This window comes from Alosa sapidissima, chromosome 20, assembly GCF_018492685.1.
Source record: "Alosa sapidissima isolate fAloSap1 chromosome 20, fAloSap1.pri, whole genome shotgun sequence".
Classification (NCBI taxonomy): domain Eukaryota; kingdom Metazoa; phylum Chordata; class Actinopteri; order Clupeiformes; family Clupeidae; genus Alosa; species Alosa sapidissima.
In genome coordinates this window covers 4818349-4842455 of record NC_055976.1, presented here as the reverse complement: position 1 = coordinate 4842455, position 24107 = coordinate 4818349, and the positions used below count along the sequence as shown (strand labels likewise).

Sequence of the window (24107 nt, the reverse complement as noted above, 5' to 3'; positions counted from 1 at the left end):
AGAGACTTTGGCGCCATCTGGTGTATTTGAAGTTGAACTGGAGAGAAAAAAAAACATGACGGCTAGACCTTGAGGTTGCGTGGTTCAACCTAATAGTAAATAAATTGTAACAGTAAATTGTAAATCATTTCAGGTGTCCCAGTAAACAACACCCACACAAAACAAAATAAAAGGTTACCATATTTCCCCAATATGAAACCGTACTGAAATTAGATAGCAGTTGCCAATGCAATACATATTAGGTAGGAAACTAATGATCTTTAAAATAGGCTAGCCTACCATAAACGGAATAATTCACTACCAGAAGTAGATACGAGATTATTACAAAATTTATTTGTGGGAAACAACAAACAGTATTCTTTTCAATCACATTCCTTGTTCTTTTTCAGTCTATTGTTATGAGCAAATACAGTGAACTGTAAATGGCCAAAGTTAAAATGCGTAGCTCAGTATAACTCAGTAGAACATAATAAATCAAAACCATAACAATTGACTATGCATATAAAAACATTCCAACAATTGACAAAAGGCATTTTGATTCAGTATAAAAAAAGAAAGCTTATAGTAACAGTAACAGTTCCATATTAGTACAGTCCGGGAGCACAACAGGAACATTCTGTGGGGAACGGGGTGATTGTGGTACACATTGATTGAGGAGAGAAAGCTTCAAAGGTTTTTAAGTTAGTTACATCATACATTACACTGTAGTGTACATCATACACCTTTAAATTGTACTGTGACACAGATAACAAATTACAATATGAGAACATAGTGTGTGCAAACTGTAGCAGATCATGATATGTTGTAGAAGGCTACAATAGTAGTTGGTATATGTGGGTTTGAATGAGTTCCCAGTGGTCAGAGGCAGACGAAGTGAGTTGGCTGTCCGTTAGTTACCACTCCTCCATGTGCCTTTCGTGTTTACCACTGCTCTACATTTTCCATGTAGTCCTCAATGGAGTCATTCTCCTCTACGTCCCACCAGGACTCTTCAGACTGAGCTTCGCTTTCCTCCCATGATCCAGTATTTAGATCGTCCAGCTTCTCCTCAGATGGCGGCTGATTTTGGCTGGGGTTGGACTCCGCCTCCGGCTGCTGTGGCCTCCCCGGTCTCTCGGTGGGCTTCGCGCCCATCCCCAGCCAGGGCAGGCCTTTAGTCCGCAGCCGTCGGCGTGCCTGCTGCCTGCGTTCACGGGCCTGTCGGCGCTCCTGCTGCCGCGCGAACTGGAAACGCTGCAGGAAGAGGTCGCGGGCGTACTCGTACAGTTCCACGTCCCACTCGTTGAGCTGCCGGATGCGCCGCTGTGTCTCAGAGGCCACCTCCACACTGGCCGCGCGCGTGCCGTTCAGCTGCGTGAAGGGCGCGATGAACGCCAGTCGGAAGGTGTGTTCGAACAGGTACTGCGTCTTGCGCTGGTACTCGGTGAGGCCGAAGAAGGCCATGCGGCGCAGGTTGCGCTTGGCGCTCTCCAGCAGCACGGCGCCGCGCTCATGGTCGCTCATGGCCGTCAGGTTGTAGCAGCCCACCAGGCTCAGGTCGGCCAGCATGCGCGTCTGCCGGTTGTTGGCCAGGTTGTAGGGGCAGGCCATGAACTCTTCCAGCGAGCAGCCGGACCAGTCGTCGCCGCTGTAGCAGCTGGGCAGCTCAGCCAGCGTCGGGGCGCGGCCGTCACACCAGTGCACAGAGGCCTTCCAGGTGGCCCCGCGCTGCACATGCCGCCATTCACTGAGGTAGCGCCACACTGGATCCCTCAGTATGGTGATGTAGTGGTAATTCCTGCTGAGAGAAGCAGACGAAGCCCATACAGTTAGAACTTAAGTAAGCCAAGAAATGACTATGGAGGAACATGTCATCTTTTACCTTACATAACTACTGAAATTATAATGTGAGCCTGCATCTTAACAAGATGCACAAAGACAACTCAACTGCTCTTGGTTAATTTACTGTGTCAACACAACAGATTTTAAAGAGTTTAATGTGTTGGTTTACAGCAGAGTTTTAAGCAGGTACTTATGTTGTGGTATGTCTCACACTACTAGTTTTGGCATCATCTTCAAATTGATTTTGATGTGACATGATGATGTGATGAACACATCTGTTATTCCCACTAGGGCTATGCACAATATAGTTCTGGGACGGAAACGTCACGAAAATGCAAGGAGAGGTTTTACAGCTAAGTGCAAAAGACACTTGTTAGCATCCTCGCAATAAATTATAAAACTGTGTTGTTTTTTGTCTGCACCACCTTAGTACCAAATAAAACTGAAACTTAAAAAAGTAAAGGATACCAAAATGCAAAACCAGTAAAATGAACCTTGCCAAATCTGGATGATGTAAGTGTTGGCCTATCTGCTTTTCAATGGCTATTTACTGGTATTCTTGTATTTAAGCACATTGGTCCATACTTGTAAATCTTTCTGTTCCCTCTTGTTTCCTTTCCTCTTCCCTGGATCACCCTCTCCTCCTTCTATGGTTTTCCTGGACTGGCCTCAGGCAGAGGGACCCTTTTGAGCTGTGTTGTGCTCAAGGTGGCACTCTATTGCATGGAAGCTTTTTCCGTGCCACCGTCTTTGTGTTAGTCTGGGGGCATTAACCCATTTTAATCCTGTATGTTGACTCTTGTATTTATAATGGCCTGCTGTGACCTCAGGGAACCTCAAGGGGAAAACACATCCTTTTGCAGCAAATGATGTCAGGAGGTAAACACCTGTAAGGAATTTATTTCTTTGTTATTTTTCTTCTATTAGGCTAATTCTTGGGTGCTGGTCTGTGGCCAAGAAAAATAACCTTTATGCAAACAACTCCATGAGCACAGCATGAAAAGCTGCACTATTCACTCTAAGCAGTTTATCTCTGTGTGTTGGCTTTTTGTCTGAGCCCCACCTCCCACCAGCATGAATCAGTACCTAACAGCTGACAACACGCTGCTGAGTAAGAGGACCAGAAAAGACATTCTGCTGTCTCTCTCTTGCCAAGGAGATACATCCTCCCGTCCTTGTGAATACATACTGGTCTGGAAGACTAATGCTACAGGCCATGAATCTGATCAAGGACTCAGTCAAACTGTCACTATATTTTATTGACACTGTTTTAAACCATCAACATTCCATGTCTTTAGTGAGCAACCACAATCTATTAATGCTTAACTTTCTACAGTGGCTGTTGTAAATCTAGTCCCATAAACCTAGGCGGTCTGTCACATGTCAGTTGCTGTTCCAGATATGAACCAATTGAAATTAGTGCTTTCTACATGGAAAACAGACAAGAAGTGGCATAAGTGTTTGTTTAAAGAACTAACCAGCTGTTCTGTATCAGGCATTTTCTGAAGTGAGAGAAAAGCAGACAGTGGCATCTCATTCCGGCTTCAGGAAAAAAAAAACAGCTAAAAGGGTCTCAACACATCCATATCCTTATCTTAAAATTCATGTTATTATTGTTTGTTACCAGTGTTTCATAACAATATCATCATTTGGATTTCATATAGCAGATTACTCCATAGGCCTATTCTAAACACAAAGTTGTGTGTAAACCTATGCTGGGTATCAGTTAGCACCATGCAGGGGCACACATTTGTCTGAGCGGCAGATGTTTTAGGCCGCTCTGCTTCTAGGGAATCAAAAGTGAATAGAAGCTGCAGTGCGCCTGCTGTTAGCGCTCTTAGGGAAGACAAAGCATACCCAATAGTTGAGGCTTGACCTAACAACGACCCTAAATCCCTTAGAATAAAGAAAATGTAGAGTGAATCGTAAAATTGGTGGCAGATGCATAGTCTAGGTGTGATGACATGACATCACAAAATATGCGATTTGATGCAGTGTCTGGTTCAACAGGACAATGAATTCAGAATTCGAGAAAGAATCAAAAGTAGCCTAGGCTACGTTGGGAGACCTACCTCGGTGGCTTTTGTGTTTCAGGCGGCTCATGAACGCCCATCTTAGCCGGTACACAGTTGGTCAGTTCTGTCCAGTCGGCATGCAGGCCACAGCTCCAGCCGGTTGAAAACCTGGAGAAAAGCCATGTCTCCTTCTTGCCTGGTCGGTAACAGGTACATTTCTTCTGACCAGCATGGCATTCGCACGGTCTCTCCAAGTGAATGTTGCGGACCAGATGACGACCGAAGGTTGTACCCCCAGTCTTTTGAATGTGCAGAAAAACAATAACATCATCGCCGTTGATGTTAAAGTCTATGACTCGGTCAAGGTCTTTTGTTGTGAAGTTGAAACGGGGAACAAAACGCGACAGAGCACCATCCTCGGCGACGTATGGATCCCCACCAGTCCCGCTGTTAGCACCATCGACTCCCCCAGACAGTGACTGCGGCGTGCTATCTCTCGACTTGGACAATGACCCCAGGTGTAGCAACTGGCAATCGGAGCTAGGACAAACATACTGTAGTACAATGACACCGAACAGCACCACCATCACCAGGGCGATCAGAAGTCGACTGTTGTTGGACTTTTCATCCATCTTCTCGTGGAGAACTCGGAAGCATTACTCAGCTATGCAAGCCCCCTGCCTCAGCTGGGGAAGAATGTTGTCTTTTGATGTCCCAAAACTGAGCTAGCTAGCCAGCCAACAATCGGTAAGAAACGAATATCTGTGTAGCCTTTTGACGCGCAAATGCCTGGTTGCAGAGCGTGTGAGAAGCTTGATGTGTTTTAGATCACAGGCGATAACGCTGATATATGTTTAAGCGTAAAAAAAACACGCCAGGTTTCCCTTCTATTTCACGTACCTCTTGTGATCTAAAGCGCTGTCCTTTTTTTCCCAGCAGCCCTTGCGTAAAAGGAGGCGCTCTCGTTTTGTCTGGAGCCAACCCAGCCCTCTGTTGTTTTACTGACGTCACAACATTTGTGGGGGCAACTTTTATGAGTAAGTAGGCCTATGCCATATACATATAGATCGGTTATTGTAGTTATATGATACTCAGCCCATTTGCATTTATATTGAAACCACTTACACACATTTTACATTATTCTTACAAGGGTAAATGTTTATTCCATTAACAATAGTGGATCATTTCATTATTGGTTCTCTGCTGTTGGTAGGCCTATATTGCAATCACTGATATTTTATCCAGCGGGGCCTGTGTAATATATTATAAGTATATATACTCTTTTGATCCCGTGAGGGAAATTTGGTCTCTGCATTTATCCCAATCTGTGAATTAGTGAAACACACTCAGCACACAGTGAAGTGAAGCACACACTAATCCCGGCGCAGTGAGCTGCCTGCTACAACAGCGGCGCTCGGGGAGCAGTGAGGAGTTTAGGTGCCTTGCTCATGGGCACTTCAGCCGCTCCTACTGGTCGGGGTTCGAACCGGCAACCCTCCGGTTACAAGTCCGATGTAGCCTATGTACAAAGGACAAGGCAAGCCATATAGAATAGACCCATAATCAAACCTGACTACTTTGGTCCTCGGTCCTCGCGCCTCATGTCCTTTATGACAGAGACACAATTCCAGGTTACGTATGTAGCCTAAATGAAGGGGTTCCATGCAAACAAAGTCCTCAGGCCATGTAAAAATGCTTCAGCTGGATCCGAAGCACGCTGCTTTAAGCCATTTATTTTTCACAGGCGCACCATGTGCAACGACGTAGGCGACATTGCGAAATCGTAGAGAGCAACACATGAGAATGACCACAGAATTGAAACGTTGATGTTCGAGGTTGTCTTTTGAGGCTCCACTAGAGGGCGCACGCCGAAATAGCTCAGTTGGGAGAGCGTTAGACTGAAGATCTAAAGGTCCCTGGTTCGATCCCGGGTTTCGGCATTTTGAACACGCAAAGCAGGTTTCAACAGACCTCACCACTGATTTCACCATCAGATCCAACAAAAGTGCTGCAAACCAACCTGTCCTCAATTACCGCGGTTATGTGAAAATGTAGCCTGTAGGCCTGGAGTACATAACCTACATTCCCGTGAAAGTAACACCCCTACAGGGCATGGAAGAAATAGCACTCGCTTACCCTTTTAAGATGGAAAGAACGTTCTGATTGAAAGGGCTACTGATTCTCCACTAGGCTACAATATGTCCAGTTTTTAATTTTGTGTAATGATCAGTGTCAGCTATACGAAGCCATCTGGTATATGGAGTTATAGGTTAAAAAAACTCATCTTCCTTCAAGGAAAAGCCCCCTCAACATTAATTATGGTGACAATTTATTTTGGTTAGGGACTAGTCGTAATTAATATAAGGAGCTACCGGAGACCTTTCAGGATCTATTGTCAAATAGACTTCACCCCCCCCCCCCCCCCTCCTCCCCTCCTTGACAATAATACATTTTTCTAGGACTCTCCAAAGTAGGCCTAGTTAGTAAAAAGGCATCATCCTCCCCAACAGGTTATCCCTTATGCCAGCGGTTCCCAAACCTTTTTTTCCCGCAGACCACCTTTTACATCATGACTCGGCTCGCGCATCCCCACCACCCGACACATAAAAACGCAACACATTCTATTGACGCATTCCAGGCATCATGTTTAATTAGCCGCCCTACATGATAACAATCAAAATGTGCAACTGGTCTATGAGCTTGCACGCTAAAAAAAAAACAGTGTGGAGAACATTTGACTGGTTAGATAGCACTTCACTGCAAACCACGCACTGTGGATTTGGGCAGTCTGTCTCCCAATCCACGTGAAGCCTAGGCTTATGGCTCATCATACTTTCGTTTTATCAGTCTTTTCTGTCTAGTCCTTTCTTTAAATCCCCCTGCTCTCCACTTCCACCTTCATCTTTCTGCCCCCCAACCCATTTCCCGTTACCTGTCTCCTGCTCTGTTTCTCTCGCTTCTCCTCTTCGATCGCTTTAATTAGGCCTTTTTTTGGACAGTGTCCGTTTTTAGCCAGTTTTCCATGTTTGCGTAGCCTTCTACCTATATTTCCACGAAACTAACGCGTCAGATATTCTGGCTGCCCGCAAGAAATCATGTGCATTGTGGGTAGCTTATTTTTTAATGAAAATCTAGCCTAGGATACTGCAGAGTTTACAAATAATGTCCTTTAATGTCACGTTTCCATATCATTATAACCCGATTCAAAATTATTTATGAATTAATTAGATTATTAATTAATTAATCATTTTTAACACCTTTCCGACATTGCCCTTTTCATCTCGCGTACCCCCTAGTGGCAGCTTGTAGCCTACCACAGTTTGGGAATCCCTGCCTTATACACTAATGTAAGTTTAACAAACTTATACAAATGATCATTGTGTATTCAGTGTCACAACACATAGCCTAAATTAACCTCCGCTTTCTGATCTTACGCACACTCCACCAAGATGGTGGCCATTTCAGTAGATTTACACACTAACATTGTTGTGGAAACACAATAAGCATAGAAACTACATGCACACTTCCTGCATTACTTCAAATAGCCTACTAAATTACTCATCTAGTAAACTAGTATTCACATGAAATAAAACAATAAAACATTGAGACCATTCAACAAAGCACATTGGGTAATAACCAATTCAACACATGAACTGGTTGCTATGGACTCATCACTAGGCTTCCTCAGTCATTGTAGGCTATAATACCGAACGGTTTGAACAATATAAATTGTGATAAATCACAGCACACAACACTGTAGGCCTTTTTTAATGTAGGCCTATTTGAAAATCATAAAACTTTTTACATTGAAAATAAGTACACGGAAACATACTTTAAATATCTGCAGTCTTTATTTCAACAAGACTAGAAAATGTTTAATATACTTTTTCATTTACATTTTAGGTTCTATCTCATCTTGTTCGTTCCAAAACATTTACTCTGAAAAAGTACAAATTTGATGAACTGTTATGACCTCTTTCAGAGACATCTAAAATGGCTGCTCATTATTTACACTTCAACAATTATTTCAGTTGTTTCTAATCCTCACTGGAGATGACTTGTGTGGACCACTGGCAGCAAGTGATCATTATAGTTCCACTAAAATCCAGTACCTCATGGCGTTAAGGTGTACTGTGGACCAGAAATGGAATTCCCCAGTCATTTCAAGTGTCTATGTCGCCAGTAATGTAAGGAACCTGGCTCTCACATGTGTAGCCTTTTGATGTCTGTGACGCCCACTTCCCTACATCTTTGACAATGACGGAGGCAATTTGGGTATCTCTACTTTTACAGACTCACAAATATCACAATTAGCAAAGATTCAGTAATTGGAAAAGCCAGAGACATATGAGGACTGCATTTCAATGCAGGATTCATACATTCCCTCAGTGTTGGCAGCAAGGCTAATTTAAAGAAATGCTAAAGCAATGACAGGACAGCGCAAGCTTTTCTAAGCCTCACTGAATGCTGAACTTCCTTTAGCCTTCAGTGTCATCGCAGACTTGAAAGACTCAGGGCTGCCATTCTAGAATCCTTGAAAGAAATCAAATGGTACATTGCTTCTTATTTTTTTTTTTTTAAAGATTACATTGCAGTTAACAGACACCTGTCTAAAACATCTAGTGAAATTGTCCAGTTGCATTAAAAATGTAAAATGCCAAAAGGAAAGTGCATCGCACATAGATTAAAATGAAGTTCAGTCAAGGATTTCAGTGGCCAGCCCAGTCCCAACATCACCTCTGCAGAGCTCCCAATCACCATGGCCTACTCCAGGGTCAAAACAGAATGCACTGCTCGATCTTACAGAATCAGATGTTTTATAAAACATACTACCCCAAGCCAATACAAACCCCATCGGGTAATTTATGAAATCATTAGAAATGGCATTCCATCTACAGATATAAATATACTTTTTGAATACTGTATTTAGATACCTATGACGGACATATTTGAAGGTGTGTTCATAAATGCCTTTCAAGAAACATGCAATTAAATAATTTACTGTACAAAAGCACAGAGTGGAATATTTTCTTGTGACAAATGGGAAACAAGCCGTAATAGAGAAAGTAACACTGGTTATTCTTCTGAACACTAACGATTCAATAAGGGTTGAATATCTGGGTTAAAGTTCAATATCTAAGGACGCCATTTTTAGGTCCACCACTACCATCCAGTGGCTGAGAAACGTACCGATGGCATGTTTTTGGGTACATAAAAAAAGTTCAGACGTAATTTGAAATTAAGGCAACAGCAGGATATGAGGGGTGCACAGAATTGACAAACAAGCTGATTTAAGAACTGAAGGTGAGAGGTAACTTTGCATGGTGATGCAGACAAATTATTATTTTTTTTTTAAATAAAAATAAAAAATTGCACTGACCACTCCTATACCAACATTGGCTGTCGCACTGGAACTAGTCATAAAAGCTGCTGTACCTAAAACAATTACTAAAAAACACAAAAAAAAAAAAAACACACCTTCCACATGAAACCCTGTGTTCCTCCCACCTCCCATGCTCCAAGGGTCATCACAGTCCTCAATTTTAAACAATGCACACTTAGCCCTGGCTGCCTTCCGATCAGCTCATGGCCAGCATACAGTAACGACACAACTCTGCCAGGGTCACTTCTCTGCCAACATGGCGACCATCATGAGACACTTCCAGTGTGAAAGGTCAGCTGATTGTGCCATTGTGCCAGAGTGTGCTGGCAGTGTTGTGGACCGGTTGCCATCAGCTTTGCTTTCTGTGGGCGGGGCGGGGCAGGAGGGGAGGTGCTGGTCGGGGGCCGTACTGAGATCAACTGAGGCAGAGGGATACGGTGCAGCTCAAGCACACACACTCAGATGATCGGGGGAGAATTAAAAGCACAAAACCTGCCCATGCTTCTCGGAGCCATCCCCCTCCTTCTGAACCAGCCCAGCTTGGAGACCAGCTACTTCTTCACCCTTGGCCCTTTTCTGCACCACACGCTTCTTTAGTCTGGTCTCTTCCTATTCGGTCATCAAAGTATGTGGTCAAACCTTGGCCAATTACATGTTCTGATTAACCCCACAACATGGATTGTGGATAACCCAAGTACTGAAATATTTACACACACACACACACGCACACACACACACACTCACACACACTCACACACACTTACACCTGGTTATAAAAGCTATGTCTGATTACAGAATACTTGCTACACTGCTGCTTAATTGATCTATATATGTAGTACAAGGGTAGGTTAATTATCAGAGACAAAGATTTTGCATGTATTTACAAACACATCCATCCACAAACAGACAAACAGACACACACACACACAAACAAACCACTAACACACAACCCCTCCAAACACCCATATAATTACTCAAACACCAATAAAAAAGCATTAAAATGTGAGCAGAGGGCCCAAACACTGCTGGTGAAGTGGGGTACGAGTTAAAAACCCTGTTCAAGATGGCGAGGGAACAAAAAATGTAACAGACCGAGCTGATGGAAGGTGATATTCTGTAGAAACTCCCACAGATGTGCGTGAATGTCCTTGTCTTGATTTTTAAAAAAAAGAAAGAAAACAAAACTGTTTATTTTAAAAGTGAACGTATTATAGTATTAGAGTCTTCCCCAGATCAACAGGCAGATCGAGGTCTGGAAGGCAAGTCTTTCCAAGTCCTCAGACAGTTTTGTTTCCCTGCTCTCTCCATCCCTCTCTCTCTTTCTCTCGCTCACTCTCTCCCTTTCCCCCCGCGGTGCCGGGGCGTCTATCTCCAGTGCGTCTCTAGCAGGACCAGCAGGAGGCCGAGTAGAGCCAGCAGCAGGTTGGCCCGCGCCGCCGGGGCCGCGGCCTTCGTGCCCTCTGTTTCTTGGTGCACGAACCGCACGTTGGGCTTGGCCGGGGCCGTGGTGGAGAAGTACATGTCACCTTCACAGGGCGGGGACTCGCAGACGCCGCTGCCACTCTCCTCACCGCTGCCATCCTCCTCTGTGGGGAGAAAGAGATGCCAAATGAACTCACTCTGTACGCTAATAACATTGATTACAATGTAGTGTAGTGGTTAAGGAACTGGGCTAGCATGCAGTAGCCTGAAAAGTTCAATTCCCAGCTTCCACCGTTGTGCCCTTGAGCAAGGTACTCCACCCCAACTTGCTCGGGGACAATGTAATTCCTTGTAACATATGTAAGTCACTTTGTGTGTCTGCTAAATGTAAATAAATAAATGAAAGTTATGAATTCTTATATAGAAGTGGGCGGAGTTGATGAACATAAAAAGCAGAATGAAGTATTGATCTGAAAATGCACACAACATAAGTAGTTAATTAATATGCTCCAACTCTCATCCCATGGAGTCCCTGTCGTATGGTTTTGTGAAGGACCCGCTCACCATTGTCGGATGAGATGTCATTTCCATTGTAAGCTGCCTTCAGCCAGGTGGTCATCTCCTTCAGGACAACAATCTGCCGGCGGATCACCACGTCAGGTTTGGTGATGTCCACTTCCACGTCGGGGTTGGCCACCTGATTGGCCAGGCCACTGTTCATGACGACAGACTCGTACCTACAAACGACAGAAATACCAAGATCAGTCATGTAGCCAATGGCACGTGTAATTCATGTTACACTGGCACTTTGTGTGGGTAGGAGAGCCATAGTACCTGCTCTTGGCTGTGCCGTTCCAACATTCCTCATCACCAATGGCAACCCTCTCCCCTTCGCAAACAGTGTCTGGAAGTGTGGACCAGAACTTCTTGGCATGCTTCAGCTTCTTCTTCACATCCATTACCTGGGCAACAGGAGAGCAGAGAACACTTACACCCAGCTCAGTATGACAAGTTTGGAGTCAGACCTCATGTCAGTCTAGGCAAACACAGATCATTGTTGGCTCTTGTTGACAGCCAGTGCTCTATCTGTGTGTGTGTGTGTGTGTGTGGCCTGGTCATCCACTCACCAGTCTATCCAGGCTGGTGCCGGCTGCAGTCGTGGGCCGGGCATCAGGGCTGTAGGGACGGAAGCGGCCGGTGAAGCCGGTCTCCTTGATGGAGCGACTGGTGCGACTGAAGGCCTTACTGGGTTTCGGCTGCCCACAGCCCTGGAACACCTGCACATACAGAGAAGGAGAGACGCAACTTAAAACGACCGTCTCTGATGCACACTTTTGGTGTCAGTAAAGAGCTGATGTTTAATCTCTACAGAAATTCTCTTTTTCCCGTCCGTCTTTCCCAACATACAGCCTACTAAAGAATGGTATCTGCAATTGATTTCAGAATTAAGCTTTATCCCAAACTATGGATTGAATGGAGTCCAAACAAACCTAGCCTTGTGCACATGGTTTTGCTGATACCCACCTTCTGAGAGACCTGCATGCTGTTCTCCTGCATGTTCATGATGGCATCAGAGATCTTGACATCGATGGGGTCCATCACTGACTCAAAGTTGAAGGGTCCCTCAAGCCGGTCAGCCAGACTCAACATGGCATCTGCATACCAGACACACAGAAGATTCACAATTACACAGGAGTATGACATACAAAATGCCTACCTGCTACAGTAGGTTTCACACAGGAATCCAATGTAGCAGATTCATGATCAGAGACTATTCTGTTAAACTGTGTGACCATTACTCCATCTGACCACTAGAGGGCAGAACAGACCAACATACAGCACATCACACAGAGAAGGCACTGAGGCAGTGTGAAATCATGGACAAGTTTGAAACTGGGCCCCCTGGCAGGAAAACACTGCCTACCTTCCAGAGAAGGAGTTTTTTGGATGTGTGTGCAAAAGTGATTGCTTGAGTTCAGGAACAAAGAAGAGTGTGTGCGTGTGTGTGTGTGTGTAATACGTAGTTCCTCACAGTGGGGAGCAACACATCAAAGCACTCATAAACCATCGTACAAATCTGATGCCCATATTAGCGCATGGTGAAAACACATTGCCTCTTCCTCCCAGTCCTGTGCACAGCTCACACGGTGCTGGGAACATCAAAGGCTTGACAGAGTCGCGGCCGCGAGAGCCACTCTTACCCAGGAAGTTGTTCCACTCGAAGTCCAGGTCAGCCTGGTTGGCCAGGCAACCGCGCATCACATTCAGGCAGTAGTTGGGGCAGGGCTTGAGGGCCACCTGGCCCGAGCAGTAGGGACAGTACATCATCTTCATGGCCGCGCGGACACAGCTGGGGGAGGCACTTACCTGGGAGAGGAGAGAGGAAGAGAGGGAGAGAGGAAGAGTGGAAGAGTGGAAGAGAGGAAGAGAGGAAGAGAGGGAGAGAGGAAGAGAGGGAGAGAGGAAGGGAGGAAGAGAGGGGGAGGGAGAGAGGGGGAAAGGGAGAGAAAAGAAGTAGAAGAGACAAATTTATAAAAAAAACATGTCAGCTGAACAGGAAGGGTCAAACAAAAAGCAATGGTGCGTTAATTACTGACTACAAAGAGATCCGTGAGTAACTTCACATGACCCTTAGAAGTCCTCCAGAGTGTTCAGTCACCTACATACCAACAGCTTGTGTTTGGGTCTCAAACACCTCCACCTCCACCTCCCCCTCTCCTTCCGCCTGTACCCTGAGAGTCCCCCCACCCCTCTCACCTCCAGGGCTGCTGCTCACCTGGTCTGCCTTGACCTGTGACTCCTGACTGGGTTTGGCCAGCTGTTCTCTTCCCATGGGACCTGCCTCCACAGCCTGGGATCTCCGCACTTCCCACCACAGCAGCAACCCCCCCCCCCCCAGACTCACACTCCACCCACACTCCCCCTGCTGCACAACACCACCTCCTCCTGTGAACACCACCCCAATTCCCTAAATCAGCTCCTCACAAACAGATGCATGCAACTTCACTTCCCAGCAGCCTCCCCTCCAACACACACTTCCCTCCTCCTCCTCCTCCTCCTTCCTCTCACTCACCGAGGACACTTTGTTGACCACCTCGCCCATGAGCGCCAGGCCGCGGGTGAAGGTGCGCGCGGCGATGAAAGCGCGCGTGAGCTGCAGACGCAGCTTGCGCGGCACGTCGCCGAACGGTCGCAGCTGCTCCGTGTGCCGGCTCACGCACTCCATGTAGGCGTCGCTGAACTCGTACTGGACGTTGACCAGCCGGAACATGCGCTCCAGCAGGTCCTCCCAGAATTCGGCCAGCATGGAGTCCAGGTTGACGGCGGCGCTGCCCTGCTGGTAGTAGCGCCGCAGATCCTGGAAGAAGCTCTTGAAGAGCTCGGCATTCTTCATGTACATCTGGCCATAGGTGCGCACAAACATGCTGTGCAGCGAGCCCTCAGCATTGTCCAGCAGCTCACGGAAGAACTCTGAGAGAGAGAGAGAGAGAGAGAGAGAGAGAGAGAGAGAGAGAGAGAGAGAGAGAGAGAGAGAGAGAGAGAGAGAGAGAGAGAGAGAGAGAGAGAGAGAGAGAGAGAGAGGGAGGAAGAGAAGAGCGGTTTAACACTCCTGCATTAAAACATTATCTAACCTTTTCACACAAAAACTCACATTAAACAGTACTATTACATCAATAAAAGGAGGGAAAAGAGGAAGAGATGACGGCGACAGAAAAGAAAAGACAAGAAAAGTTACCAAAAGATGGTAGAAGAGCAAAGAGGAAAATGGAACAGCAGCAGCAGATGAGTAGATGAACAGGGAAGAGAGAGAGGCCAAGAAAGAGAGCATGAATCAGAGAATCAGTTTTAATCCACTCTCACTGCAGGACTACTCTGGTATGGTGGAAGGTACATTTTCCATATTATAGATTAGAGTGGATTAGATTAGATTAGATAATACATAGTTTGGTGGTGGTGTGTGTGTGTGTGTGTGTTTCTAATTACATCTTTGGGGATACTTTTAGAGAGAGGATTCTCCCAAAGCAAAAGTAGGCCAGTATAGGGTGTGGGGTGTGGAGGCAGACAGGGCTGTATGTCTCAAACTCACGACTCCAGAAAACAGATAAGACTCTAAACAAGACACAGCTTGATATGTCACACACACACACACACATGCACACACACACACACACACATGGGGATGGCAGTCATCGGTTCAACATGTAAGCATTAAAACCATGTGACATTCTTCTGTGTGGACTGAAAAAAGTCAGTATTCTTGGCGGTAGCTATATGGCTGTGTCAATACAATGGCACTCGGGAGAGGCAGATTTAATGCTCCTCGCGGCCCCTATCCCCAGCACTCTGCAGCCGGGTGGAAAAAACCCAGCAGCGCTGCCAACAAGCCCGGCTCCCAAAAACAGACAAGCTCGGGGGTTATTACCCAAACAGATTAATGTATATTCCATTTGACCTGCCCCTGGTGTCCAAACATTTTTCAGCCTCGTTGTTCCATTAAGCAGGGGATCTTTTTTTCTGATGGGAGAGGGGAAAGAAGGGGGAAAGAAGTTGAGGATGAACAGAAGAATGACAGAGAGGGGCAAGTGTGTGTGTGGGGAGGGGGGGGGGGGGAGTGAGGGGGATAGATGAGAGGCTGCTGGTCGTTTTCAAACCGCAACCGTCTCCTCGCACATCTAGCCAGTTGAGACTGACCACTTTCAATGGCATTTTTCTGTTGTCACATTCCATTCCTCTTTTCTTTCTCTCCCCCTCTGCCCCTCACTGGCATGTTCAATAGGATTACTGAATAATGCAGAACCCCCCCCCCCCCCCCCCCCCCCCCCCCAAGCCTTCTCCTCACTCCTGCTTTCACTTCATCAGTTCCTTCAGCTCGCTCTCTTCAGTGTGGAGCACGAACAATGACCTGCTTCATTCTCAGGAATGTCAGCCCCCCACAAACCCCACCGCCACCCCCTCACTCAAATAATCCTGCCCCTTCTCCCATGAACCCCCCCCCCCCCCGACCTCACATCACCACCCCCACTTTCTTAATCTGAACAAAATGAGAATTCCACAGAAATGCTTTAGGTACCTTGTGCTCTTTTTGCTCTGGCTAACACACACACACACACACACACACACACACACACACACACTCTCTCTCGTCTTTCAGTCTTTTCTCTTTGTATCAACTTTCTCTCTCACACTAGCTTGTTCGCTCTCCTCCACAAAAAAGCGTCTGTTCTGTGGACCACTGGCCTGGGTGTCTTTCCCCCTGGCTTTGAAATGTAAAGTTCCCATGCTCTTACAGATGCCGGTCACCCAGCTCAAATTTGTCCTTCGGTCACCAGCACTCCACAGAGCTGCACAAAACATGCACACACACACACACACACACACACACACACACGCACAGTCATAAATGGCCAAGCACACATGTGAAGACAGAAGTACACACACACACACAAACCCACACACCATGTTGTCACTTCCACTTCATGTGGACATGTTCAAAAGAGTGTGTGTGTGTGTGTGTGCTGAGGGGATGACAGGGGGAAAAGGGGAGCGTGACACTGGGCGGGTTAACTTGAGGGGTTTTTAACTCCCAAATCCCCGCTGTGTCACCAAGGATACCGGAAACACTGCAGCCCTTCCATTTGCACCCTCCGCCCCTCCCCTTCCCCCCCACCCTTACAAAGAGCGCAGAGAGGGCACCCAGCTCCATTGACAGGGATTAAAACAAAAGACCCCCCCACCACCACACACACACACACACACACACACCCGCAGCCCCCCAGCCCTCTCCCTGCTCCTGAGGAATGCCAGAGCCGCCACAAGTTTAAAGTCAGAGAGCAGAAAAGAGGGAGAGAGGGAGGACAGGAAGAGAGGAGGGAGCAGCTCTCCACCTGTCCCCCACTCACTTCATCATCATAGGACACGTCTACAGTCTTGCCATAAGGGACGAGCATCGGAGTGTGTGTGTGTGTGTGTGTGTGTGTGTGTGTGTGTGTGTGTGTGTGTGTGTGTGTGTGTGTGTGTGTGTGTGGGAGGGGGTGTCAAGTTAGCTCACTGGCTGTCATTTAAGTGAGAAGCTAACAAACTGCTGTTAAGCAAAACCAAAAGGTCCTCAGTTGTTAGGCTGAGCTTGATGTATTCGCCCTGCTTGACTGAGTCGGACACAATTATCCCTGGATCAAGCGTACGGCCGGGCGCATTTCTGAGCAAAGCGCTGCTCAGAGGATGAGGAGAGGAGCCCTTCATGTCTGGCAAATTGGAGCCTCCAGGGAGCGGCGCTGGTTCAGTCAGGGCCAAGTGTCTGAGGACAGCGAGCTGGGGAAAGGCATCTTCGCTTCTTCATTAAAATCTTGTTTTCATGATGCGCTGCGCTGGACGCTAGGCCAAAGGACTTTCACATTAAATGAGCTCTTCCTGCCTGGCTCATGCTCCTCAGAATGTGTGCGAAAGGTTAAAGCCCACAGCACTTGTTTAAAGCTGCACTAAGTTTAAACGTTATACTAAGTTTAAAGAGCCCCAGCTGGGTGGAAGTAAGAATATATGTATATATGTATATTTGTATGCGAGTGGGTGTTTGTGTTTGACTGCTTGAGAGAAAAGTAGAGTAGAGTTCATGCTAAGGGAAGCCCCTGGCCCCTCCTCTTCATGTCCTCACTCTACTTCCACATCATTTGAAAGGCATTTGTCTGTGGGCCTTTCAGCGCAGAGCTGCTGTGCTGCTGAGCGCCACGCTCAAGCATTTGGCCCGTCTCCACTCACCGCTGGGTCATAGCGACCCCTCCTCTCCTCTCCCGACCTTTCCTATCCATCCCTCTGCTTTTTCACTCCTGTCACTCAATCCCTCTTTCCCCTCGGCCGCCTCACCCACTCATATCCTCTCCCACTGCTGCAGCTCTCCGGCGGACATCTTTGCTTTTCAGCCGTTTTGCTTTTACGAGACCCCGTACCCCTCTGTGTGGTTTGGGTCAGCTCGCGGCTCTTGCGATTGGGACAGCGGTCCGGGGTGACAGTTGGGTGGCCACTGTGGACGGACTTGGGAGGGGGGGGGGGGGTTGTCTGAACGGATGTGGGCAGGGAACAAACAGCAGCCACCAGGGAGGAAAAGGAGGGAAGGTAGAAGGAAAAAAAGAACTTATCTGGGCCAGCACTTAATCGCCCGTGACTCCAACCTCCAGGCCCTAAGCGATGAGTGTGCTCTGCTGCACAACACATCCTGTTGTGTGCGTGTGTGTGTGTGTGTGTGTGTGTGTGTGTGTGTGGGAGAGAGAGATCAGCGTTAGCATCTACTAGATCCTACACTTTACGTTACTGTAAATACATTGGACTGCTTTCCTGTCTGGGCCCTTCACAGGAAATGGTTGTGTCTGTGGACGGCTCAAAATAAACAGTAGCCTCTTGAGACAGCCATCTCGACTGGCCACAGATGAAACTGTTCTTTGCCTGGACTTCAGGGCTCAATCCCGTACAGATGTAATGCATTTTCCCTCTTTGGAGCGGAGCGCAGGAACACACATTGTTCGCATATTTATGTGCATGACAATGTAGGGCGACATTTTCGAGGCTTCAGAAGGGTGGCTCAAAGCGCTGTTAAGTACTTCCACACGGGGCCTCCGAGCTCTGGCTGATACACGCCAGAAACCTTCCTGCTGCTCCGCCAGCACGCTCTCTTCCTCACACACACACACACACACACACCACTTCAGAGCTTATTCCCACGGTAACCCTTCAAAAAGACATGCAAACCTGAAACAGCAAGCAAAATGAAAGGCAGAACAGAGTGATGGCAGAGAGAAAAGGATGAGAGAGAAAGGGACAAAAGACTGAGGGAGGGAGGGAGGAGAAAAGGAGGAGGGGGAGTGCGTGGGGGAGAGGAGAGGAGCAGGGCGGTTGGGATCTGGCTGCCACTACATTCCGACATGTCACATTCCTGCTCACATCTGGCTGTAATACATGCGCTCTCCGTTACCATCTCTCTCTTTCTCCATTCTCTCCTTCTCTCTCTCCGTTACCATCTCTCTCTTTTTCCATTCTCTCCTTCTCTCTCTCCGTTACCATCTCTCTCTCCATTCTCTCCTTCGCTCTCGCGCTCAAGCAAATATTCTGTTCAACTCTGTTCTTTCCCAAAGCCTGTCGCCCACATCAGCTTTTTTTCTGGTAGTTTTTCTTCAAACATTTGCCGTCTCCTTGTTAACCTTCACCAAACACCCCCCCCCCCCCCCCCCCCCCTCGCTCCCCTGTATAAAAGGGGGGGAAACCCCAAATACTCTTACCAGCCTTCCAGCCTATTCAACACACACACACACACACACACACACACACACACACACAGCTATGTATACACTCACTCTATACATGTCATCACAGTTTATAATTCAAGGGGCCGTTTACATCCTAAAGCCTCACTAAGTTTAGGCCTCAGTGGAGCTGCGGGAGAGAGCTGGCCAGACTGCAGCCACCTCCACCTCCACCCGCCTCCCCTCAGTCTGGCTATGACCGCCTCCCATCCCCAGCCCAGCCCAGCCCCGGCCAGCAGCCGTGAGTGACGAGGTGCTAGCAGGGTTGGCGTGAAGAGTCCAGAGCCCAGAAGAGTCTCCATTTATCTCCGCTCAATATCAGTCCACCCCTGTCCACTGGAAGCACAAGAGGGATTGCTACTATTTCCCCGCCTTATCCATCTGTGGGATGCTACTTATTTCTCCCTGGCCACCGGGGGCAGTGTTGCACAGTCCTGATGGCGGTTCTATATCTTGTGTACATGTGCATGTGTGTGTCAGGGGGAGAGAGGGTGGGATGGGGGTTGGGGTTCCCTGGGTGAGTCAGCGCTGTTGTCGCATGTTTCCCATGCCCCCCCCCCCATATCCACCCCCCTCCCCCGCTCCACTGGCGGCCCAGAGTGGGGAAACCCGATCCCCAGTGCTCGCAGCCCTGGCAGATATTTACAGCCGCTCACAGGCCAGGGAGGAAGCCTGGCTCTGGGAGCGTGTGTGGTCTGTCTGCCAGCTTGCCAGTGTGTGTGTGTGTGTGTGAGTGTGAGAGAGAGAGAGCGAGAGATAGAGAGAGAGAGGGTGTGTGCACAAGAGGGAGTGTGTGATCCAGAGAAAGAGAGAGAGAGAGAGAGAGAGAGAGAGGGAAAGGGGGACATAGAGAGACAGGTGGAGACAGAGTGGTGGATCGACTGGGAGTCTCAGGCAGAGGTGTCCGTCAAAGATGAGAGGGGGAGGGAGCAAGGCAGAGCCACAGAGCATACACATAACACACCCTAAAGGAATGGATTCAAATGGGCACACCGAAGCATTGTGTGTTTGAGTGTGTGTGTGTGTGTGTGTGTGTGTGTGTGTGTGTACGTGCATAATTGGCCTTGATACGGTGTCTGCATACATATCTAATTTCTGCCATCCAATGAGGACAGATATGGATCAGCAGAAGCATATGCACACGACAGATGTCCCACAGAGCAGGGGGCACTGAGGGTGTGTGTTTGTGTGTGTGTGTGTTAACCGAGACCCACCCCTTATGTTCTTCAGCTGTGAGGGTGTGAGTCAGAATGTGTAAATATGCGGCAATCTGGCCCATCATAACACTGTGAATGTGCAGGAAAATGGGCTGGAACAGAAGTGAATATAATAGTGCTATGTGTGTATGTTTCTACGGCATTTCTCATTGGTAAAAGGCACGTCACGTGATTGAGAATAAATCAGTTGCACTCAGAGACACTCCTGGCCTTATTTGTTGTGTTTATCTGATAAGGATGTGCGTGGGTGAAAGAATGCAGGCGTGACTGAGAGTGGCAGATGAGCGAGTGAGGGGGCGAGGGCGAGGGCAGGTACTCACGGTCGAAGTGGCGGTGTCTCTGGGTGAAGGTGCTCTGCATGTTGGAGCTGAGGCGGCTCACGGGCTCCTTGAGGTCTGAGCGGCTCTGCTGGCTCAGCTTCTCCTCCATCTCCAGCGTGCAGCAGGAGAAGCCCTGAGGACACACCTTCAGATGGGCACCTGCGGGGAGGAAGGACACGCTCAATCTCCGCTCAGCCACCAGACCGGGCGCACAACGAGACAGGAAAAACGCTGCGATAACATCGACACGCGGATTACACCAGTTCTTTGGAATGTGCGCTCATTGTGGAATGTGGCATTTTGAACTTTTCAAACACAGATCCGTGTATTTTATAGCTGCTCGGTGACCACAAAGGAACTCAGTGAGACTAAACTGAAGCATAATAGTTATCCTACGTGAGCCAACATACTCGCCATAGCCTTCTAATCATCTTAGTTCATGCTCCACGTTGCCTCCACTGTGTTCATAGCCCTGGTCCTAGCATGACGGTATGCAAGTGTTAGGAGGAGCCAGTGCAGCGAGCAGCCGGACAGCACTTCCCCTCAACCCATCGTGTCGACGAGCAGGTCTGGAGACCAGGCCATTATGCTCACGGAGGGAATGTGGGGCCGAAACGGCTCGCGCTGACAAAGAGAGTGGTCAGAACGAAGTGAACGCGTTAATTTCGAAGGGGACTTGTGGTGGTGGCTGGGCAAATGGGGGGGGGCTGCAGAGGCGGGAATGTGTAGTCGCAGCTGCAATAATGTTTTGTTTTTCTTTCTGTTTAATATGAGTTGCTGGAATCTGCCTAGAACACAGGGCTCCTTTCACTGGGCCTGGGACTGCCGCTTGGGCTTTTTAGCTGCTGCTGCTCTGCACTGGCCTAGACACACACAGGCGGCCAGACAAGGGCACTCTCACACAGCAGTGCTCACACAGCTCTCACACACACACACACTCTCTCACTCATCACAACACACTCCCCAACCACACTGCACACACTCACAGAAACACTCTTGCAAATCCAACGATCAATTAATCACGTTAGCGTTTTTGGTTGAATGAGTCTACTCGTTATTCACGCAGAATTATTCAGACAGCACTTAACAGGCCTATTACACAAATTCAAACATGATGTCTCGTTTCATATCTCATCAAAAGCAGTAAAAATATTTAAAAAATGAGTGTCATTATGACAGTGTTAAGTGGGGCGGAGCAAACAGTTAGGGAAGAGCTAAGCACAGCCTATAAAATCTCCAGTTATACACAGACAAATTATTTGTTATGGCTAGTGTACTGTTGCATTTTTTTTTTACAAAAAAAAACCACACAGTATTACATGACTCTCCATACAATGTTCTTCTTTTCTCAACGAAGACCTTAATATACAAGCTATATATAACATGATGGTGGATGGATTGCACTGTGCTCTTTAACAAAAGCATCCATATCCTCTTTTCAATGCCCCATCCAAATCTGTGCACCTAAAGAAGCGTTTAGTAGCTTAATGTCTACACTTCTGTCGGCACCCTGAGTGATGTGCCCTCTCCCCTGCCTCTTGCTCTGCGTTGGGCAGTCAGCCCACTCCCTGAGCTCCCCAAAGAGCCAGGAGAGAGAGGCTGGGCCTTTCACCACCCGGCTGTGTGATGGCTCCAGCCTCCAGACCCCAACAGGCCGGCCAAGCCAATCAGGCGTCCTTCCAGGGCGCCTCTGCAAGCCAGGGCCGACAGGACGCACGTCAGGTGGCGGCTACTCGTGTGGCGCTTCCAGAGAGCGTGGGGCGAGCCAGACTTGTTCCATCTGTGGCGCCGGACCAGAGAGTGTGTGTGTGCGCACCACGTGCTCCAAAGGCACACACAGTCATGTAAACCGAGCTGCTGCTGAGCGCCGACAAATAATCACCGGCCAACCACCAGCGCTGGCCACTGCTGTAGGACCCTCGCCGGCCACAAGCGCAAAGACAACAAGATGTCATGTCGGAAGTGTGCATGTGTGTGTTGGAGGAAGCAGTGTTAGACATGTGGGTTTACTATTCTCTGTTCACTGGTACACACACAGAGATGCATTTAACTCCTGTCAACACTTCACAGCTACTATTTGTAAACATCTCTCCTACAGAACAAGTTAGGTATTCTAAAAATGTCCACTTCAGGTCAGAATGCATGTAAGAGCACTGAAATAACTAAGTAACTGACCAACCCACAGTTGTTCCTCACATCATTTTTCTAAACATCCCATCTGATGACTAGAGCCCTACCTTGTGCCTCACTGGCTGTCAGCCCATCCAAAACAGGCGCCAGAACATGACCCCAAAAACACACATGCACACACACACACTCTCAAAACACACACCCACACACATACACACACAAACACATAAACCTGGTGAAAGCCTTCCTACAGCACCCTCATATCCATGAGTTCAACACACGGCTCTTTGTATGAGGGCCAGTGGAGAGGGACGCAAGGGGGGGGGGGGGTCTTGTGGGATGACTGGAAAACGGGACGCGGGGGTAAGTAAAGCACACATGGGCCAATAAAAGCCCAGTTAGGAGCCGGGGGCCGCCACAGCCCCGAGCGCTGGCCACTACCCACCGCCAACCCACGCCAACCCCCGCCTGCTGCTCAGGGCGCAGGCAAACAAGCGGCCGCTCCTGCCTCCTCTTAGCCAGCGCAACCAACTGCCCACAGTCAACAGGCTTCTCCAGCAGTGGCGGGCAAGGGTGGCGATGAAGGCCCCGATCAACACTTTTTTTTTTTTCCCAACCGTCACATCTGACAATGCCTGAGCAAAAAGAGCCGTCCTAATTGTGTCCATGTGTCGTGCTCACCAGCCATAATATCAAGAGCCTGCTGAAAAGTCCAAGAGAGAAATTCAGAAAAACAAGTCACTCAGAGCGCTCTGAACAAACATGCTACTGTGTTTAATAGGGCCAAGCTGCACGAAAAACAGAGTTCATTTCTCAGGGCTGACGGCGGGCGGGCGAGGAAGAACAGAGCGCTGTTTGCTTCCATTGATTGCGCACGGGGCCAAACATCGCCTGCTGATCCACTTGGCCAGGCCTCGCCAATGAAATGAGAGGAATCTGCAAAGGGTTTTTTTTCCCCCCAGCACATGATTAACTAAATAAGATCATAGTTCAGAGAGCTCCGGACCAAGTCCTCAGTGACCTCAGGAAAGATACGCACACAAATAAGGCATCACTTTTAATTACTGCGTGTCTTCCTGAACCTTTTGAAGTAGTCTACAGCCCATTTTGCACAAGGACCCTCATTAAACAAAGTACTTTTGGCACAGACACGTCTGACAACGCAGGGTTTTTTATGACTATTGAACACATAAGCCAAGTCTCCTCTGCTTCCCTATTAGCTGTAAACAGGTATCATTCAAAAGCCCTGGTCTGGACACCAGGGTCAAGGGTCGGTAAATTGGGCTTTCGGCCAGCTCAACACACATGATCAATTTCCTTTCCACTCCTCCCCATTCCACAGGCAGGGCTTCTAAAACACCCTTTTCCATAAAGACTCTCAACAAGTTGTGAGTTGATTGTACATGAACGTTCTCGTGGCTCGGCCCACGCAGGGCCCCCTCTTCCTTCTGTGGCCACTGTGTGGCTTAGCGAGCTCACGGCTGAAGCGCTTCGTAAAGTCACTTCCCCTC

General features: G+C 48.0%; 2 protein-coding genes and 1 non-coding gene across 4 annotated transcripts in view; 1 reads left to right on the top strand and 2 right to left on the bottom strand.

Annotated features, from left to right (window-relative positions):
• Positions 1–311: 311 nt before the first annotated feature.
• On the bottom strand, positions 312–4787 carry hs6st2 (heparan sulfate 6-O-sulfotransferase 2). Of its 2 annotated transcripts, none has more exons than XM_042075481.1 (2): positions 3894–4787; positions 312–1780 (listed from the first exon to the last, which is right to left on the bottom strand). In XM_042075481.1, exons 1-2 carry the CDS (start codon positions 4466–4468, stop codon positions 922–924), a joined length of 1434 nt encoding a protein of 477 aa, XP_041931415.1. In that variant the 5' UTR covers positions 4469–4787; the 3' UTR covers positions 312–921. The 2 variants fall into 2 exon arrangements, with proteins under 2 accessions (XP_041931415.1, XP_041931416.1); XM_042075482.1 differs by having other exon boundaries at positions 312–1777.
• A 916-nt stretch (positions 4788–5703) lies between these two features.
• Positions 5704–5776, top strand: trnaf-gaa. The gene has a single exon. It is a non-coding gene; the product is annotated as a tRNA-Phe (tRNA).
• Positions 5777–7668: 1892 nt separating this feature from the next.
• gpc4 (glypican 4) overlaps positions 7669–24107 on the bottom strand; it is a 33112-nt gene continuing 16673 nt past the window's right edge. Inside the window, exons 2-9 of the mRNA XM_042074463.1 lie at positions 20467–20625; positions 13715–14112; positions 12843–13008; positions 12166–12296; positions 11769–11918; positions 11476–11603; positions 11206–11378; positions 7669–10805 (exon numbers count right to left, since the gene is read on the bottom strand). Coding sequence (XP_041930397.1) covers positions 10585–10805; positions 11206–11378; positions 11476–11603; positions 11769–11918; positions 12166–12296; positions 12843–13008; positions 13715–14112; positions 20467–20625 — 1526 coding nt within the window. The 3' untranslated portion in view covers positions 7669–10584. The remainder of the gene's footprint in view (positions 10806–11205; positions 11379–11475; positions 11604–11768; positions 11919–12165; positions 12297–12842; positions 13009–13714; positions 14113–20466; positions 20626–24107) is intronic.

Excerpts from the sequence above, each read along its gene's own strand:
- hs6st2 (XM_042075481.1), bottom strand. The coding sequence starts at position 4,468 with ATGGATGAAAAGTCCAACAACAGTCGACTTCTGATCGCCCTGGTGATG. Across the intron at positions 1,781-3,893 it reads GAAACACAAAAGCCACCGAG|CAGGAATTACCACTACATCA; the intron begins GTAGGTCTCCCA and ends TGCTTCTCTCAG.